The sequence below is a fragment of the Labrus bergylta genome, chromosome 20 (assembly GCF_963930695.1).
Source record: "Labrus bergylta chromosome 20, fLabBer1.1, whole genome shotgun sequence".
NCBI classification, from domain to species: Eukaryota; Metazoa; Chordata; class Actinopteri; order Labriformes; family Labridae; genus Labrus; species Labrus bergylta.
The window spans coordinates 23,151,763-23,172,460 of NC_089214.1; the positions used below are offsets into that span (position 1 = coordinate 23,151,763).

Here is a 20,698-nt window from a genome sequence, read left to right on the forward strand (position 1 = left end):
ACTGTTGTCCTTGCCTGATATAATTCACCAATTTCTTGTGACACCTAAGTGAACATCAGCATTGATCAGGAGCTGTTAACTTAAAGGTCACATATTCTCCTCCTCTTCAGTTTAAATAAGTGTCAGTGAGCTCCTCAAAACATGTGTGTGAAGTTTCTTGTTCTAAATCCACTCTGATCCTGTATTTGGTCATGTCTATAAACCCCTCTATTTCAGCCCTGCTCAGAACAGGCTGTTTCTGTGTCTGTACCTTTAAATATGTAAATGAGCTGTGTCTGACCACGCCCCCTCTCTAGAAGGACTTGGGTGTCTCGGGCTTTCTTGCTCCATGTCCTATTGTTTACGGTGAGAAGGCAGACTCAGAGGGCAGAACAAACACCTAGCTGTGGGAGTGTCACCCACCTGGGGGAGGGGCTACTGCCCTTTGTGATGTCATGAATGGAAAATCTCCAAACGGCCTGTTTGAGCACACATTTTCTGAAAAGTGGAGCAGGCGAAAGACGGAGAGGATGAACTTTTCTCATCATTGGGGGGTTTGTAGACAGACTAGAGACACATATTAGAGTTAGAGAAACATGATGAAGTGTGTTTTACAGAATATGTGACCTTTAACATTAATAGAAATGCTGCTGACCTTGTTGCCAGTGCTCCCTGCAGTAATTCAGATACATTATCCTTCTACTACCAGAGGTAAATAATACATTAAGACATCTGCATGTCCAGCAGCATTATCAGCAAACGTGTAATCATTTAAGAGGAGAAATTTAACAGCTATCGAACATGCGTGGTAAATATGAAGCTGCACGCTGCAGCGAGCTGTAGTTCACTCCATCTTACCATTAAAACAGAAACTGTCAGGGTAACAGAACGCCTCACCCTTCTTTAAGTTAACACATTTATCCACCAGCGTCTCGAGAGCTCCGTCACTGACATGTTCTATCTGGCTACAGTTTCATATTCAAGAAAGAAATATGAGATTAGTCTTTAATCTTCTTATTGAAACCTCTGCTTGTGAAGCGTCTAAATCCTTTAAGATGTGCTTGCAAAAACAGAAATGACATTTCAAGCAGAAAGCCTGTGCTGAGGAGTCACTTTGAGGGGTTTTGTCCCCCCCTGTTAGAAAGCATGCAGTGCTCCTGAAAGCTCGAATACCACTGAACTTCTGCTCATATCTAAAACATTTTCCTACGCTGACGATGAAGAGACAGAATCCACCTGCAAAGCAAGCAGGAGTACAACTAGCTGCCAAGTCTTTAAAGGCCTCAGTCGTGTGTGTGTGTGTGTGTGTGTGTGTGTGCGTGTGTGTGTGTGTGTGGAGGCTGGACAGAGAGAAAGAGAGATCAAGCCTCACCCTGAGTCAAGTTGGCATGTATTACCTCATGTGTCACCCTAAGACCAACAGTGAATGCTTGAACCCAGACTAGAGTCAGCTCTAATTAGTCCACGTCTGAGAGCCACCAGTCTGCACACAAATAGGCCGAGGAACGCAACATTTCAACCCGCAGGACAAGATCAGCACAGAGCGGGCTGTTTACTGTTACATGACCGACACATTGCTTTATAAATGTGCACAGACACAAAGAAAAATCATCAAATCCTGCATGCTTTCAGGATGCATTCAAAGGAATGATCATTAGATAATCATCTTCACGCTTGCAAAATCTTAAATTGTTAAAGAAAGAGAACAAAAGCAACATTCCTAACTTGACTTTCTCATTAAAAAAAAAACAGCCGACTGCAGCCGAGTCACAAACCGAGTTAGAGTCAAGGCCGGTGAGACACTGGAGTCATCTCAGGGAGGGAACAGCGAGCAGGCTGTGGAGTCAGACAGGCAGGGATTTAGAGTGAGCAGCTGGGACGGTAAAAGATGTTTTGTGCAGAGGTAACACCTGGGGAGCATTACGCCGAGTCTGCGGGCCGGTCTTCCATTTTGGACTGCTCAGATAAAAAGCCCCTGGCAACTTGGAGCAAAGCCAGAGCTGCACAATGTGCCCCTCCTGGTTAGAGCGGAGCAGAGTACGAACCTTTGAGGCTGAGAGCAGAGTCAGGATCAACAGCTGAGAGCTCCCTTGTATCCGCTCTTTGCACAGTTTTGTTTTGTTATGCACCGTTTTCACCTCACTTGGAGCTTTAGATGAAGTATTTACATGCATCATTCAAATCTGAAAACATGTCAGTGCACATACCTGTTATTAGAGAACATAAGTCAACCGATGACAATGTAAAAAAAGCTGTTGCAAAGCGTAAAAACTGAATCATATTAAAGGAAAATTCTGCTATTTCAACATTTTTTTTTTTTAAACTTATTTTGTGTCTTAGAAGAATATTTGAGTTTCTTTTTGAATAAAACGACAAAGGTTTCCTTTATGAATCCTATGAGGATGCACAAACAGAATCCTGAGGATATGCACTGAGTGAGAGATGTCAGAGTGGGGGGGGGGGGGGGGGGGGGCTGCACATTAAAGATTGCAGAGAAGTTGGGGATTCGGTGCCTTGCTCTAGTGCACCTCGGCCGTGCTCAGGAAATGATCTGGCACCTATCCAACTACCAGACCACTTACCAGACTTTGTCTGCACCAGGACTAGGATCGCTGGCCCAAATCTGCTTGTTTGTTACTTTTGCCTTCTTCAGTCTTAGTCCTGTTCTAAAACAGATTTTTGTGTTACTCACAATAACAGCTAAAAACCTAAGCGGTCATGACAGGGGACTTCAAGCAACTCCTTTGTTCCTGGAGATAAAAATCGCAGTTTTTGTCAAAGGAGTTTAACGTATGCATCTGGTGTAAAAAATGAATTTTCTCTTAAACACAAAGGTTCATCTCTGTCAGGATCCTGTGATGTTGTTAGATGATAAAAATAATCTGAATCAGTCAGTGACAATATAACAAACTTCAGCTAACTACAAGAGCCATTTAAAAAAAATCTAAAAATAACCTTGACACAAAGCTCATGAGGTCACTTTAAACACATCCACCTTGACCTCAGTCTGACCACAAGGCACCATGGGATATAAATACACACAGGAGGGGGCCGCTGGTTACAGCAGGGCATGAAACGAGAGTCACACAAAGACCCACACATACAGGAGGAGCTTTTAGTTCTGCTGCGATGAACCGCTCTTTTGTCTTTTCTCCGCTCAAATCCATCCACATGTCATAATTAAAGGCCATCCCACACAGAATCAAAACAAAGCAGTCGTCACTGACGCTCCTTTGACATGCCTCTGCCCAGGGCAACATACCTTTACTGCAACCATAGCTGACTGTAATTAGACAGCCCCCTTACAACAATTAGCCATTCCCCCAGACACAAAACAGAAGAGTTTCCCCGAGAAGAAGAAATTCCTAGATCACTCCCATGTTCAAGATTGAATCAGAAGATGAAGCAGGTTTAGTCCACAGCTGTGTGTGCAGTGGTAATGTTACCTGAGATAGCATGAACAACTAGCACACACCTAGTGAGGCTTCTTCGTCCTTCTTCCGTCGCCTTTCACACGGTTGCAGGAGATAACCGCTGCATGCTAACAGCATGCTAATAGCGTGCTAACAGTAAGAGCGAGTGAGCGTCTAGCTTTGACAGCAATGCTCAGGAAACGTAACAATTCGCACGAGCCGAGACAGTTCAACACTCTGATACTTTTATCGATACTACGTGTTTTAAAGCAGTGTTTCTCAACTGGTGGGTTTGGACCCAAAAGTGGGTCACGGAGCCGTTTTTAATGGGACTGTGTTGAAGTGCATTTTAAACATGTTTGTTTTGCCTCCATTACATGTTTTGAAGAATCTACTGCACACATTTTAATTTAGTAAATGTGACTGCTTGAAAGATTTTAGAAATTTGGGTTGCAATTTTTTCAAGGAGGAGTTGATGTTGGGTCACATCACACATGGTCGCATGGTGGCAGTCCACACAGCATCCGTTAAATACATAATTCTCTTCTCTGTGAATTTCCGTTTCCCCTTGTAAACATAATGACGTGGTGCTTTTGTATTGAAGGTGGACAAACTGAAGTGAGCAGGCTTTGTATTTAGGAACTGTTGACTCAAAAATCACAACACAGAGAGGCTCGTCAATAAACGGCGAGTTGAAAAAAAGGTGTTTCTCGTGATGTTGACAAATGTCAAGGGTCAACATTTCACTCATGATGTGGATATTATTAATGCACCGCTATCACTTTGTACAAAAAGCTAACAAGCTCTGCTGAGTGACAGAAGTGAGTGTCATTGCCCTGTAGCGCCCCCTCCTTCCTCGTTCTTTGTCTATGCGAGCGACGGGAGAGGAAAATAGGAACGGGCCGTCGGGTAAAAACGGCGCGCCGCGTTATGCTGCTTCGTGCTGTGCCACTCGCTTGCAGTTAGCACACTCCAATAGGAAGCAATAAAGTCAGGCTGATTTTGTCGCCGATGCTGGCTCGTGTTGCGTGCTGTTAGGACAGGTGGGAACATTTCAAAAGTGTCAGCGGCAGTGAAATCCACTGAGAGGGGTTTTTGATATAAGAAAGCTGGAAAGAGGCCTGCCCGTTCTGTGCTGCTTGCATGTTATTTTAATTTCTCTGTGGTTTATTAAAACAACTCCCCAAACATCATCAATCATCAGAAATGATCCGAACACAGTCAGAAGACTTTAACCTGTCCAGGATAACAGACGGGCTTCACGGTATCCTGCTCAGATGACTGTTATTTTTAGATTCTGATGGAGAAAAGAGAAGTGTAGGAGCCCTCGGCCCTGTCTGGTCCTGCAGACTGTTTGCTGCCCACAAACAGAACGAGAGGCAGGTATGTGTACGAGGGAGCTCCATTAAGACAGGTAATGTCAGCCAGGCATGAATAGACGGTCTCATGGCTCTGGCACGGCAGGGAGGCCTCAAGGTGGGGAGGAGGAGGTGAGGAGGGGAGAGTATGCAGGGAGGGGAGGAGGTGAGGAAATGAGGAAGGGCTGACGGGGCAATGAAAGAGTCTCATTCATCTGCACCAGATCCCTGAGCGACGGTGGTCGGCCTGCAACCTGGGGCAGGTACGGCATGAATAGACGCTTATGAAAAATGCAGGTCAGCTTATGAAAACAAATATTGGAGTTTGTAAAAGGAGGAAAATGTGTTATTATTATCAAAACATGTTTATAAATCCAAAACTGGGAATGTAAGACGGTCCTTCAACGTGGACTGAAAGATGAGAAAGTCCAGAAGAAGCTCCGAACAAACAAGAGACTCACAAGAAACTCAAACTGGTCTCAGAAGTTCCAACATTCAGCCAACTTTCTACGTAAGAAGTGCACCGTGTACCTTCCAGGTAGTCTAACTTCAACAACTAATTCATTTCCTCGTTATTATGACCTCTGTCCTGAGAGCAGAAGAAGGTATTTCCTCCTCCTGTATTTCCCAGCATGCACTGGGCCCTGTGGACCTCTGAGGAGAGCGGGGACAGAGAACAGACCTGTTCCAAAGAGGCACAGAGAAGACCCTGTGAGCCGACTTGTGGCTCCTATTTTTCAGCCTGACTGGACACACTGTTTCGTGCGCACGCCGGCTCCGACTCGCTCTCGCTCATGTCTAATCAAACCCGACTGCAGAAATGAAGCTGCTTATAAAACTCGAATAGTCCCCAAAAGCCTCTTTGTGAGTAACATGATACAGTAATCTCAGTCACACTGCAATCCACTATCAGACACACGTATGCTGCAAACTTCTTCCCTCCTTTTTCAGTCAACAGAGAAAATAACCAAATGTTTTTACATTAAAGGCTTTCTATGTGATTTTTCACACTTAAATATAATATAAATCAAGTATCTCCTCTGAAAATAACTCTGTGAGTCATGACTGTCTACAATGGGTGTAACACCCGAGTCCCACTGTCTGTTTTCAGAGTTTTCAGAGTCCTATCTTCACTTTGTTTACATCGCCAGGACGGCCGGCTGACTCCTCCCCTCGAGTATAAAAGTTGTTTAATTGAGGGACTAGAGAAAAGAAGAATAACATACTGTACTCACTGCTTAACTGTGTTTCTAGATCACGCTCATTTCAGGTAAATTTACATGCAGTGTGAAGATACCAGCATAATAAAGATCACTAGCATCAGCATGCTAACACAACAATGCAGCGCAAGTTGTTTTGGTTTCATGCTGGTGCTCAAGGGCGACATCTGCTGGATCAAAAAATCGCATATAAAGCCTTTAAAGTCCCTGGACTAACTATGATGCTGTAATTTATCTGTTTATCTATCTACTCGTATCTATCTGTTCTAACCATCTGGTCCCTCTTCGTCTCTCTCTCCTCCGCCCTTTGCTCCTTCATGCGTGTGCCGTTCCTTTCTGCACGTCCTCCAGTGAAGCTGACTACTTGTGATGCAGTGGATTTTGATGAGACTATGCTGCGCTAATCCCTTACTGATAACGAGCACAAATCTTAATTTATTGATCTCGTTCTCTCAGGATAATGATAATAATTTAATAATTTCCCAAGATGAAAAGTTATTTACTTGACCTCACAATAAGCCGGCTGAAATTAGCTCGTCTCATCTCAACATATTTATCTTGTCATCGTGTTTTCCCACAATGAGGAGATAAATATGTTGAGTAAACAACAAAAATGTATTTTTTAACACAAGAAAATTTAGTTAACTTAAGTGTTACAATGCTTGTCAGCTTAGGGAACGAAAGCAAAAACTGCAAGACAAATATCAAACTTCAGAAAATGAAAAGAGTTAAAAAGTTCAACATGCAGAGACCGTCGTTCCCGCAGCCATGACAACACAAGCCAAAGAATAAGTCTTAAACACAGGAGCAGCATCAATCAGTCAGTCTCAGTAGCAAAGTAACGACTGCTCATTCCTGCTGCTCGTCAACAAACCTGCACTCTCTCACCAGGAAATACAGCCTCCCCCCCCCCAACGCCCCCCATGCAGCCTTACAGTGACCTTTAGCTCCCACCAGAGAAGACCCCGAGTGACACGACAATCCAGCCATTGTCTGTCATTATTTACATCTGCCTGAGCCGCACGCCAGACCCCCACCTCAGGTTGAACTGTGCCCCAAAGTGTGAGCCTCAAATCACCAACTGACCACAAATCCAACAATCTGGAGGACGGAAACAGTCAAAAGTTTGAGCATGGCTTGTCATCAGTGCACAAAACAAGATGGAGACAGTGAAAAGCCAAACTGAAGATACAAAGCGGTAGTTTACTGTATGATAGTTGACGTCAAAGCGGCTTCATACATACAACCTGACCTTCTGACTGAAGTGTACAGATCATCATGGACCGCTGCAATGAGCGACTGATGGCACCATGAGACGATATAACTATGGATGTAGCATGCTACCAAGCTAGCACTAGCATTAGCTGATGATTTCTCGCCGTCTCCACCCTCTTGTACAAATACACCCTCTTCTACCTTTGGCTCTGAACAAAAAACCTTCTCCATGTGAAACTCTCACCGTATGAAGTGTCTCTAACAACGAGGTAAAGACGCCTGAGAAGTTTTTATCAAAAGTTAACAAGTGCTTTAGCAGAAGAACAAACAAACAATTATGAGGTACAAAATATGACCAAGTGCAACGTTTGGGACACGTTGACTTCAAACATTAAATATTTGTTATGAAAATGGAAGTCTTTGAGGATCTCTGTGAACAGTAAGAGCAAACAGACTTATAGAACACTTCATATGGGAATATTCAAGATCCATGTGAACCGTCCCCATACAATAAAGAAACATTTAACGACCTCCAGATCCGCCCTGGTTTCCATCATCTCCACATTCCATCAAAAAGCTCTGAGGCCGATTCAACGGGGAGGGATGTCAAGCATCCGATCCAATCTGGACTCAGTAAATACTTCTACTGTACTTTTTTAAGATTTAAAAAAAGAAGATTTTAAGATTTTTTTAAGTCCTGGTTGGGTGATCAGTTTGTTGATCGTGCCAAACAACAATTTAGAATAAACCGTAATCCTTGCTGTCTTCAGTCTGACTTTTTAATGACATGGCTTTCTGATGAAATCACACCTTTTTAATCCACCGACCACCAGGCCGCCCACGCCCTGTATTTGTCTAATTTCTAGTTATTCATATCTCATTATACGCATTATATAAGCCACATTCTCTTGAGGAGTCAGATAAACATCTTATTTTAAGATATTACAAGAAAAAACGAGGTCTAAATTACTTGTAATAAGTTAAATACTTCTGCCAATACAGCAAGAAAAGTGAACTTGAAATGAGAAGTTCTAACTCCTTCACGTACTATGATTTCTGCACAGTACGTTTCTGGTCGGTTCTGCATTAACCAGGTTTTATGCAAGTTAATTATTCGATCAAAGCCTCCACACAGTCGATGACATCTTAAATCTTTACCTGGAACACCTCCTCGTCCAGGAGCCTGGTGCCGAACACGGTGATGCCGTCGGCGTCGATGGAGGTGTGGTCACTCCTGAGCAGAGGTTTGGTGATCTTCTTCTTGCAGTCTACGATGATGGTGACCGTCTTCTTCTCCACACTGATGGCCACACGGTGCCATCTGGTCACACACACACACAAACACACACACACACACACACACACAACACAGAGTCAGGGTCAGCGAGTGTGTTGTTAAATCACCGAGAGCAACTTAAGTTACTGTGGGGCATAAAGGGCATGTGGAGGCTGCAATCAGAGCATGATGTAACCTAATCAACATGCAACAATGAAGACTTTGTGGAGCAGGTGTTTACTCAATAACACGATGATTGTAGGCAGTTTGTTTACATTCAGAGACAACTTTATCAGAAGGCCACACGGAGTAAATAACTTTTATAATTAACCTCTTGGAAAAGACGCTCAGAAGGATTTGCTTCATGATATTACTCAGCGGAGAATCAACATGATTGTCTGACTTTTAAAGACAAATTTTGATTGACACACCCCTCAAAGTAAAGGGTTAACCGGGGTCACACGTGAGTCCGACGCCTCCCTCGCCTTTGGACCGTTTGCCTCTGCACTTAAGGGCTATTGCATACCAGGCAGCAGTGGAACACATTCTTGCCCCCACACTCTGGCCCTGTTTAACACGGGATTACACTCATTAAACTCCAAACTTAATCCTCCTTCTGGGTTACTCGGCATGACAGACACATTGAACATTGTGGAAAGTGTGTGTCAGGATCCAGGAAGAGCTGCCTTGGCAGAGCAGGAGACATACAGTCAAAACATTGTTCTGAGGTGGAAGATGAGACCTGGCACCACTGCAGCTGAGGGTGGGGATATAAGACATGTTTGTTTACACGTACACAGACGTATTTATCATATTAACATGTCTGCATGTAAGTCAAGTTATCAGAAGAGAAATATCTTTAATTCTTTTTTTAAATCACACTGACACATTCCTGAGCAGGCGGTGGAGCTTTGAGAGGAAGAAACGTGCAGCGCTCGTTGGCTTAGCAGCGCAGCAGGAGGGATTACCTGTCAATTTATACGGCTGAAGGTAAATGTCGACCTCCATTTCTCAAAACTTCTGAAGTGATTTATGATGAGAGGGAAAGTGACGTTGTAGCTGAAAAGCCGAGTGTAAACACAACCTTAAGGAAATCCCATTTGAAGAGCTTGAAGAAGTTCAAACTGACGGTATTCAGAGTAACAAATCCTCCCTTTCACCTCACGCTCCGTCAGTGTTGCTGGTGTGTTGCTCTCGTCAAGCTCCGAGTGTTCTCAGGAACAATGAAGACTCGTGCAGGGATTTCAGAGTGTACACAGCTGGAGTCACTGGGCCTGAGATGGAGTCAGGGCGGGCGATATGTGAAGAATAATGATCACAATAATCTAAATCTATAGCTGTCAATGTTGATATCCATCACTATACAAAATGTGATCATGCTGCTAACCCTAACCCTAACCTTAACCCTTTGAAGACGAATCCTGAAGAAACCGATCCGTTCATAATTTGAATAAAAAGTACAAACTAAACAGAAGAGAGTGTATTTATTTCTATGAGCTTCAGTTGTTTATCACACTTTGTTAAAGCTGCATTCTTTTATACTTTGAAAGTTTTGTGGGAAAGACACTTAAAAAAAATGAGATGTCGATTATCTGGACATCAAGAGAAGCTGCAGGCTGAGCTGCTGCTATCGTTTTAACAGTTAGCTGAATTATCCTTACAGATCGCCTCCTCTTAAAAACAAACACACCCGACTAAAACCATATTATATAAAGTTATAAAGTAGTATTACGCCAACAATCAGCAGTTTTGGAACATTTCCAGGAGGGGCTGGGAACCGAGCTGCTGCTAATGTTTGCCTAGCTTGTTTTCAGGTGTTGATCCATTAAGTTTTCATGGTTTATAAGGTGTTCAAAGGCAGCTGAATTATCCTTTGGAAACTAAACACACCTGTTGGTTAAAACCATTTAAACACTAAACATGTATTTTGGAACATTTTCAGGCATATAAGACAGCAGGAGGGACTGGTAGCTGAGCTGTTTCTGATGTTAGCATAGCTTCTTTTCTGGTTTATCTCTTTTAGCGCATTCATTGTTACAACGTGTTTACAGACGGCCTTATTATCCTTACACATCTCCTGCCTGTCGACATTAAACTGTTGATTAAAAACAGTAAAACTTTAAACATGGTGGCTTCAGGTTAGAATTTGTTTAAGGCTCTTTGAGACGCTTTGGGTGCTGCAAGCGGAGCTTATTTCAGATCATGATAGAATGATACATTTTATCCACGTTCAGTAAATCTTCTCCAAAGTTTCTAATTATTATCAACATACATTTTTACAAACTTCCTACAGAGATTATTTTCTCGCCCGGCTGTTACTGGAGCATTCAGCTGAAGATCTCAGATGAAACATCCCGGACATGAAGCTGGATTTGTTGCTGACATGAGACTCTGGGAGGATCTTATGAGCTCTCCTTTATCTTGATATCTGCTCTCTCTCTGGATCTCACAATAATATTGTGTTGGGGTCATGACTTCCTTTGAAAGCTGAAACAACAATGTAAGCAAGAACACTTGATAACGTGGGGAGACCAAATAAATGCTCTTCCAGCATCCTCTCTGTTTACTTGTTCCCCTCTTGCCCCCGGCACACATACTCATGTCGGCTAAACTGAAGCTCTGTGTGAGAACTCTGGGATTTGAACCTGGGAGCAGATAATCAGGTTTATGCTAAAAGGTTTCTGGTTGGGTGAGGTCACCCGAGGAGGTAAAGAGGAAGTTTACGGCTGCCCCTTCCCCTTCCTCCTCCCGCCCCCTCCTCTCTAAAATAACAGAGGCAGTGAGTTCATGGATGAGGTCAGCTTGCCCATAGCTACCCCTGCTGTGCCCCAATAATCCAGTGTCTCCCCGTCTCTGACCTGTCTCTGTGCCCGCGAACCCCCGATGAGACGGATAATCCGGTCCTGAGCACCTGCAGAGCAACTCTGGGAAGATCTGGGTTGTTTTCTTGCTTTCATCATGAAGAGAAAGTTAGTAAGCCTGTGACTGTTTTTGAGTCAATTTGGTGATTAAACTACTTTAAAAATAACCGAAAAAGCAAATGGAAATGTCTCCATCTGTAGTAAGAATGAATATTCAAACATAGAACATCCTCTTCTCCTGAGACCATCGATGTTTTCATGAGTTATATTGCAAAACACACGATCCAACGACCCAAGGACCAATGATCAACACGTTTTAAGAATATGTGTTATTATGCAGTTATTTGTTCCGATTGTTAAAATTGTGACCGCTGAGTTCAGACTTAAAGAGAAGTGATGTTTGGCTTCTCACTATTGCACAAGTTTCACAGCTTTTTCATAGGATTTGACTTACTTTCCGTCAGCGAGGTTGAGACTACGGAAGAGAGGGTAGTCCTCTGGCGCTGGCTTGCCGGTCTGATCCTCATACAGGAAGACAGGTGAGCGTCCCACCTCCACGCCCAGCTGCTGGACTCCCTGCTGGTTGTAAATAGAGAGCAGGAAGGACTGGAGGCCGGACTTTGGGCGCACTGTGGTCAGGATGGAGAAGTCCTCAGGGAAAACACCTCCTGCACGACCGAGAGAGGGGGACATGGAAAGAAAGGGGGACAGGTGTCATGAGTGCCTCTTGTTAAGTTTTTTTTTTATTCATTTCAAGTTCAGACCTGATTTCCTGTTTTATTTTGACATTCACTCTCGTGTTCCTGTAGTCCTTGCATGCATCCCCCTTCCTACTACTGAGTTTAGTCTTGAGAGTTTCCTGCTTTATTTTGTAGAGTTTCATGTTTAGTTTTACTTCCTGTTCTTTGATTGCTCTTATCAGTGTCACCTGTGTCTGGTTTCTCACACCAAAGTCTGATTACCCCCCATGTGTTTAGTCTCTGGCTGTTTTCCAGACCGCCTACTGCAGACTGCTATCAAACAGAGAATGCTGTTTGTACTACATCCTGCAAATCAGATCAATCAAGACGGACTACTAGGATAGTAGCAGCCGGATTAGAAAACAGCCTGGTTGAGTTTCTTCTGTTCTGTCTCAGTTTGTTGGCAGACTTCCCGTAAATCATGGTTGGTTTTCTTTGTGGCTGCTTCTAAATTTTTAACCCGTTTTGTGGACTTTTCAGTTTCTTAAAGTAAGCTTTCGTTTAGCGGCTCATCTTGTGTTTTTCTCGTTGTTTGGACTTGTTATGTTTGATTCATTAGGAAGCATTTGCAGATGTCATGCACATGTTGTGGTCTCACCTACATACATACAAGACTTTAATCTAAAAGCTTTTTGGGAGCTGAATAAACAAAGGTAACTTATGTAACATTCACAATCAGAAGAGTCAGAGCGCTGAGATGAAACAGCTTCTCACAGGACAGCAGTAGCTGAATAGTGAAGGAAAGGTTCTTACCAGGGAATAGCTGCGTGGTGGGGGTGCTGATCTGGACCTCCTTGGCGACTCTGAAAGCGGAGTCCGGATTGGAAGCTCTTCGGTTTTTGCAAAATCCTGATGTTTTCGTCACTCCTTCGGGGTAATTTTGAAATTCTAATACTTTTAGCACATCCACTGGCTCTGCTGATCGGGGGGGCAGACAAAACAGCAGTTAGGTCATGGTACAGGTTCATAAGGGTTACAGGGTGTTAGAGGTGGTTCATCAAAAGTAAGCAGTGCAGGGATGATGGATGACAAACTTTTAATGCAGATACTTTTTAAATGCAATGTATGGCATAATTCTGTTTCCTGTTCGAGGTGGGGTTCATAAACTCAGGAAACAAAGACGGCACAAAGTCCAGGACAAGAAGACGAGTAACTCCCATCACGATGACACCTCACAGACAACAAGGCTACTGCTCATTGTATCTAAATGGCATCAAAGTGGAATTGTGATACATTTTTTATTGTATTATTGAAGCCACAGATCCCTTTGGAGGGTTCCATGTGATATCAGAAGTTGGAAATTCCAAGTTGCCGGTCTGAAACGTCATCAGGAACTCAGAGAACCTTCAGTAGCCCAAGTTAAAATCCAACATGGCTGCTACATGCATCAACAGTAACATTTAAGCTGAAACTATCATGTTTGTGAGCGACAAAGTCGTCTTTTTGTTTAATTAATGCGATCACACCTAAAGTATCGTGCAAGTTCTATCTCTGGACTTGTTATTTATTTTTGCCAGTAAACTATCACGCAGTGTGTTTTTATCGGCAGGTGTTAGCTAACACAACAAAGGTACTCCTGGAGGCGTCCATGTTACTTTTCGACTTGTTGCCACCACGCAACTGGAACGCGGTTAACGCAGCTGTTACATCATTCCCAGCTCTGAGATCCAAGGTCAATGGAACCCACCATTCCCATTGGATAGCAGAGGGCCATTGGATTTCTTTAATTTCCGTGTGTCCATTAGAGACAGCGTGCTTGTTCCAGAGATTGATTGGTGTTCAGAGCAGCCAATACTGTGAATGTGAGGACATTCAGACACAATAATGACCAGTATAAGGGACGTAAACGTTCAAGAAAACGTTGATTTGAAGGTCAAAGTTAGTACTCGTCATCCAGAGCAGAATGAGTTTCTGCATGTTTTAAGTTTTCTATCCTGTAAAAACAAAACGAGAATTACCTGAACTGAACTCCTGAGCGTCTACTCTGCTTCAATGGGAGTTTGAAATATCATTCAAATACATTTACTCAAAGATGAACTCTCTTTGGAACGACACACGTCTCAGTATCTGGGAAACACTCTCTGTGGTTCTGAGGCTCATCGGACAGGAAGCGTCTCCGTCAAGGACGCAAAAGAACAAAATGAGCAGTGTGCTAACTGAGGCCTGCTTCTGTAACACCTGGGTAGGTTTACCTTGATAAGGGTCGCCCAGAGGCTCCATTCTCTTCAATCTGATGTACTTTACATAAAGGCTCCTGTGTAGCCTGATGACACCGCCTCAGTTTAAAACATTAACCCGGTTAATGTGAGTCCAGAGTCCAGCAGAATATTGACCCCTTGTTATCGGGTTGTCTGTACCGGATATGTTTCATAATTTAAGCTGAAACAAGATGATAACTTTGACCATAAACAAGATTTATATGAATGATATTCAATCAAAACAATGAAAACCTAAAGAAGCTATCAGTTTGGTTCTCTTTGGCGGCCCCTCTGGCGAGAAGCTGTAACTGCAGGTGTGTTTTGGCCCTAACTCTAATGGGGATATTTTATGGAATCCGTGTCAGCTGAGTTTCTTCTGTGCCGCACACTCCTGATACACTTCTCTCTTGTGTTTTAACTGATAGCGGTACTTCTCTGACACGTACCAGAAGTGCCACTCTGCACATGTCCCATCACTTTATCAACATCGGAAACGGGACAGAGTGTGCTAGAGCGCGCACTGTTGGAGAGAGAAAAACCACGGCGGAGATGCGCACATGGATGCTGTGGAATCTGCAGGTAACAGCAATCCAAACAGCGTCCACTCTGACAGTTATATTCTTTAAGTTTATCTGAAAGCAGATTTCTTCCTCTTTTCCGTATTTTCGCTGATTTTTGGAGTTGTGTGTGGTCAACAGTTTACTCATAACTCAGCAGTGAAAAGGTCTGCTAACTTTCTCTGGAGGACACGACTTGTTCATGTTCCTGGGACTGTGGACTCGACACTCGACTCTTTATAGCCTTGAATGGGTCATGAGCTACTAACAGATACTGACTTAATGGAGATTTTCTCTTCCCACATTCTTGCTTAAAGAGTTCAAAGCACAAATAGCGACCGAGAGCTGTAAATAAAGGTCCATACGAGAGCTTAAATCGATATGTTGAAGTAACACCAGGCCCTCGCTTCTCTGCACAGAGCGTATCAATATCCGATTGAAAGGGGCAGCACAATGGCAGACTGTTAAATGTAATAACACTAATCTGTTTTTGTTGGGTAAACAAGCATGCCAAGGTGTCTGAAAGCATCACAAAGCCTTTCTGACGCCTCTAAAGCCACTGTTGTGGTTGGCACGAGGAGGTCGAACCACTCACAGAGTTCCTTAAAAACAAAGGGGGACCTTCAAAAACTGTCTGCTGTTGTTCTCAACACTTTCTGGTCCACATTCAGGATGTGACGAGGAGAAGCAAATTAAGAGGATTTTTAATTCTGTTGAAAGCTTGTGGTTACAGCGTTGATGGATTTGAATTTATCATAAAGCTTCTGAAAGCAGAGATGTTTTGTTTATGATGGACACACAGAGAGTGCTGACTACACCTCTGTTTGAGCACAAACATCTTATTACTGTGAGTTTGCCCCCCTCCAGGATTGTATTTTTATGGAGGCAAGTCAAAGAACACATTGTATGGTTGTTTCTCTGCATATAGTATCATGAAGGGCCTCTCTGCATCTGGACTCCTTATCTCTCAGCACCTTACACCACACCTGCAATGGACCAGATGCATGTAAAGATGGCGGCAAAGAGATATGGTGTGCTTCAAAAACTCCGAACTGTAAGCAGCCAAGAAGAAAAGGTTCTCAATGACAACTCCCCCAGCCAGCCAGTTAATGCACAATATCCACTTTGTTTCCCTTAAAAGCAACATGAACCTGGTTTAGAAATTAAAAGTTCCTCTGTGAATATTGTTGTGCCTTAGAGGATCAAACTAAACCAACTCTATCCCGTCTTACCAGGAACACAGAGGAAACAAAGATAAACAAAATGATCTAAGAACAGCAGAAAAGAAATGTGCGGTGGAGAGTAAAATCAGCAAACTGTTCCTCTGTGGGAAGGCCTTCACTGAGGACAGCTTGGCCTTTTTTTGTAGCTCAGGAGGATGAACCGGCTACTTACTTTGGAGAGTGAACTGAGGAGCTCATTGTGACTTCCTGCAGAGCTGCGTTCAGTTCAAACTCCAGGACTCATCTGTTCCAGATGTGCCAGTTTGGCCAGGCTGCGACCCCTCACACGGAGGTGCTGAGAAAACGTCAATACTGGCCAATCCATTAAGGACAGCCAAATGAGTGTGCACAGGTTTTAAAGGAGTGCATGTGATGAGTTGGTGTGAGTTTGCCCTTCGAGGCTGAGCAAACAGGCCACATAGCTACCAGCAGAGCTCAGGTGGCATTCAGGCTCGGACCTTCTTTGACTGGAGAAGAGAACAAACTACAGCCGGCCCTAAAAATCAGGGAGGGCAGCCTCTGATGCTCAGTTATTGGATCATCTGAATATCAATATGCCAAAGAGAGAAGCAGGCAGGAAAGGAGGAGGGGTGGGAAACATTAGCATAAGACAGAGATCAACTAATTTGATATCATCTCCATCATGTTCACAGGTATACACGGTGTAAACCGCATGTTCAATGAGATAACATAACAGCACACTCTGGACAGAAGCCAGTTGAGTCTGTCTCAGCTCATCCTTGATTACTGTGAATGTAAGAGTTCAGCTGATAGCATTTAATCCCCCTCCTGCTGGGTCACACATCTTTACAGAAAGGTGAAATCAGCCGGTAAACGGAGGAGGACCTTTTCACCTGCAGCTCCCTGAGACTCTAATAATATCTCTCTAGCCAGAATGTCTCTCTCCATATATCCCCCCACCCTCTCTCTCTCTCTCTCTCCCTCTCTCTCCCTTCCACTTCCACCACGCTGCCGGCTAAAACAAGACAGCTTTATGCTGCTGTCATACCAGAGAAACTTCACTGAGACCTACCCAGATTTTCAAAGTGAGTTCTCCCTTCCCTCTCCCCCCTCCGCTTTACCCCCCCAATTAACTCCTTTACTGTATTTCAACATAAGAAAATGCTCATGGTGCACATGAGTTAAACCTGTATTCTAAATCCAAACATGTCATGAAATACAAAACAAACTAAGAACTTTCAGACGTGTTTGTAGGAAGAACACGTTTTCCCTTTGTGGCTTTGTGTGGAGGAGGAAAAACTCATCTCCAGCAATGCTTGAATAAATATTTGACAGCTCCTTGGTGGACCTCTGTCCAGTAAGGAGCTGATTAACTGATGTTCCCAGTTGAGCACATTAGGGAGAGGGCTGTGAAAATGCTAGCTTTGTCTGCTGGAATGCACATCTGAAGCTGCGCCCTGGGGGCTGAGAAAACGTGTCTGTACACTGCTCGATGGAGAGGGCACCCTGCAGAAACAGCTCTGACTGACTGAGACCCTGAGACACAGAGCCTGCAGCAGAATACTTCAGTTTGAAAGAAGAGAGAGAGAGAGAGACAGGAGCTGATGAGCAATCTTCTAAACTTTCAGGTTGTAATCCAAACATGAAATAAATGAAATGACCGTTAAAGCAACAAAAACAAATATAACATGTCATAAGTCACTTTGATCTGACTGATAAAGAATGAAATGACACTGAGTTGACTTTTTATTTGTGATGTCTTGCTCCAACTCCACTAAATATTGGTCCAAAAGTTGAGACCCCCAATCATCCTCGTGTTGAGGCAACCTCTCCAGACTTAACGTCTAAAGTTAACTTCAACCCTCAAAAGGATTCATAGAGAAGTCTCCTGATTCTTTACCTTTATCTGTTTGCAACAATCAACTCTACAGAGTCATCTTGAGGCCGAGGTGTGAGGCCTGTGTAATCCTGAACCCTGTGACTTGTGGCCATTATGGCTGCAGGCTAGGCCTGTATGCAGGCCTGCTCTTTGAAGGCTTCAAAATCATAGGGAAGTGCAACAAGGACCATCATCAAATAACTGCTCAGTACTTAGAGAGGAAGCATTCCCACCGCTCACACAGCACACAGCTTTGTCCTGCAGCCGGCCAAACATCTAAGTGCAAAGTTGAGGGGAAGTGTTGGGCACCGGGGAGGGGGTTCACAGAGCCAGCGTTTGGGTTTCAGTGTGGACCAGCAGGGCAGAGTGGAGATAGGGTGAACCTGCCTGCCCACTCAGCCCACTCAGCCCCCTGCAGACCCCACAGGGACTCTGCACCCTGCACTGACACTTCACAAACCTTGAGGTACTTATTGATAACCACACAGCTGCTGGAACCATTTCACAGAAAATCCTTACATCTGTGCTCCACAAAACCATCCCACTCCTCACGCCCATTGAATTTATGAACGCATTTGACTAAAAGTAAACACAACCTCACAATATCACTGACAAGAATATCCAATCGGCCTAACAACACATGTAAGGCTGTACTCTTCAATGAAAGTAAACTTTTCTAACATGTTCTTCAGAGTCCAGAGTCTGACAAATGTCCAGAGTTATCCACCCTGCTATCCTTGTCCACATCCACCCAGCGGACCACAGGCCAAACAAAGAGCTCTCTCTCTCTTTCTGTCGTTCTGTCTCTCTTTCTTTCAGCCAGAGTGAATCTTAAAAAAAGCTGGGACGGCTGCTCTGTTTAGCTGATCTCTCTGTAAGCACATACCAGCGGCTCAGGATGAATTTAATTAGTCGAGGTGTTTCATCTTCGGAGCGGACGCTTCCCATTCATGCGTAAAAGTAGCTCGAGGTAAACTGTGTGTTAATGAATTCGGTGTTTTTGGCCAACAGAATGAGTGCACCTCGACGAATTACCCCCCGGAAGCATGTGGTGTTCACGTTATTTCTAGTTTAAATTCACTTCAGTAGCCTGGTACAGTAGGCTATACAGTTAGGACCGTTTTGTTTGGTGGCTTCTACATGGCGATCATACTAAAGGTATATGGGCTAATCTCCATCTACTGTTATTTATTTGCTTGTGAAACAGGGACGAACACGTTAATGTGACCAAGAAACACGAAGCTTCTGTATCCAGGGACAAATCTGTAATTCCCCGATCTCCATCATCTTTCCCCGAGTTTTCACAGCCGGACCGGTCGGCCCTCCATCCCCCTTTCGGTGAGAAAAAGTTCATTAGAGAAGTTCGTCCGTCACAATCTTACCTGCTCTGACACTGGCAGCCTGCAGAACCAGGATTAAAGTGATGAATGCGGTTACAGTGGAGTCCATAAGCCACCTTTTCGTTTTCCACCTTGTGGACCACTTTTGCATCTCCATGATCGAGCGCCCGCAAAGTGACAGAAACTTCTGGGGGACTTCAGATGATTTTTTTTTTACTGACGTCCCGTCCACAATCCCAAGTAATGATGAAAGCGTCCTACAGAAAAGCCATAAGTGAGGAGTTTCAGCCTCTTCTTTCAGCCACACCGAGGCCCCCGGTCCTCCTTCCCAGTGCCCAGCCTTCACAGTGAAGGTAGTCGGGCTTTAACCAAAAGCGCGCAGAGTGCAGTCGCTACACTTGGAGCGTCCGCGACAGGAGGGCAGGGCAAGCTCCACAAACCGGAGCCACGATTACAGGGAAATGACAAGGGAACCAGCCCCCGATTAGCAAATCACGGGGCTGGAAATTCTCCTTCGGGTCCACCCATTAGCTTGGTAATGCCCCCCCCCCCTCCCCCCAGTCTCTCCGAGTGCGTCTGGTAGAGAGAGAGGGAGGGGGGTAACAGCGACAAAGTTAATGAATAAAGAATAAAGTGTGAGAAATAAGAATTTTACATGCATGATGTAAAAAAAATACAGTTTTTATCCACTGTGCTCTAATCTTACACCGAATGCTTTGAGAAGCAAAAACAAATCAAGTTTGTTGTGACAAAAATGATCTTATGGTACCGAATGACTCAAATCTACTCATCCACATGTTTTCCTAACGTTTACCAGTTCATAGACACATTTAATCTGATCATATTCAAACCATGAAAGCCAAAATGACACCAAACATCAGCTTGGAATCTAAACCTCATGTATGTGTCACCAAACAAGCGAGCATCTCATAGAAACATAACTAGGAGGTTCATACCTTTTCAAATGTGAGAGGATTGTTTAGTTAGAAAGATATGGCAACATGTTTGATTCTCTGTGGTATAGGCTATTCTTTCATCAATCAATACTATTGCAGCTTGTCTTATACAGTAAATAATGTTGCAAGAACAATAATATCTGCTTGTATAGAAGTCTATGATAAAATGTTTCTACTTCTCAGCTGATTCATCCCCTCAGTAAACATCCTCCTGATGAGGTAAAGCTCTCATCTTTAGTTCTAAGTCTTCTCCAACACAGCATGATGTTCATTTAGTGAATTATGGTCCCATTAAGAGTCAAACAGATTACACAGACGGAGGCTTAGCTATGTATGGCCACCATCTTTTCCAAATATGGTCATTTCTGGCTCCCAAAACCAAGATGGCGATGGGCAAAATGTCAAACTAGAGAGGCTTCAAGTCACGGTCTGAGATATTGTCCTGGATTAACATCCATGGAAGACAAAGTTTTCCATCGCTGTCATTGAAATACTAACTGAGAAATTATGTTTTTAAAGGGG

At 43.8% G+C, this 20,698-nt stretch overlaps 1 protein-coding gene across 1 annotated transcript in view; it reads right to left on the reverse strand.

Annotated features, from left to right (window-relative positions):
• Window positions 1-19,648, reverse strand: part of col11a1a (collagen, type XI, alpha 1a) — an 86,350-nt gene extending 66,702 nt beyond the window's left edge. Inside the window, exons 1-4 of the mRNA XM_065948716.1 lie at window positions 19,263-19,648; window positions 12,816-12,980; window positions 11,777-11,990; window positions 8,344-8,506 (exon numbers count right to left, since the gene is read on the reverse strand). Of these exons, the coding sequence (XP_065804788.1) occupies window positions 8,344-8,506; window positions 11,777-11,990; window positions 12,816-12,980; window positions 19,263-19,377 (657 nt within the window). The 5' untranslated portion in view covers window positions 19,378-19,648. The remainder of the gene's footprint in view (window positions 1-8,343; window positions 8,507-11,776; window positions 11,991-12,815; window positions 12,981-19,262) is intronic.
• Window positions 19,649-20,698: the final 1,050 nt, after the last annotated feature.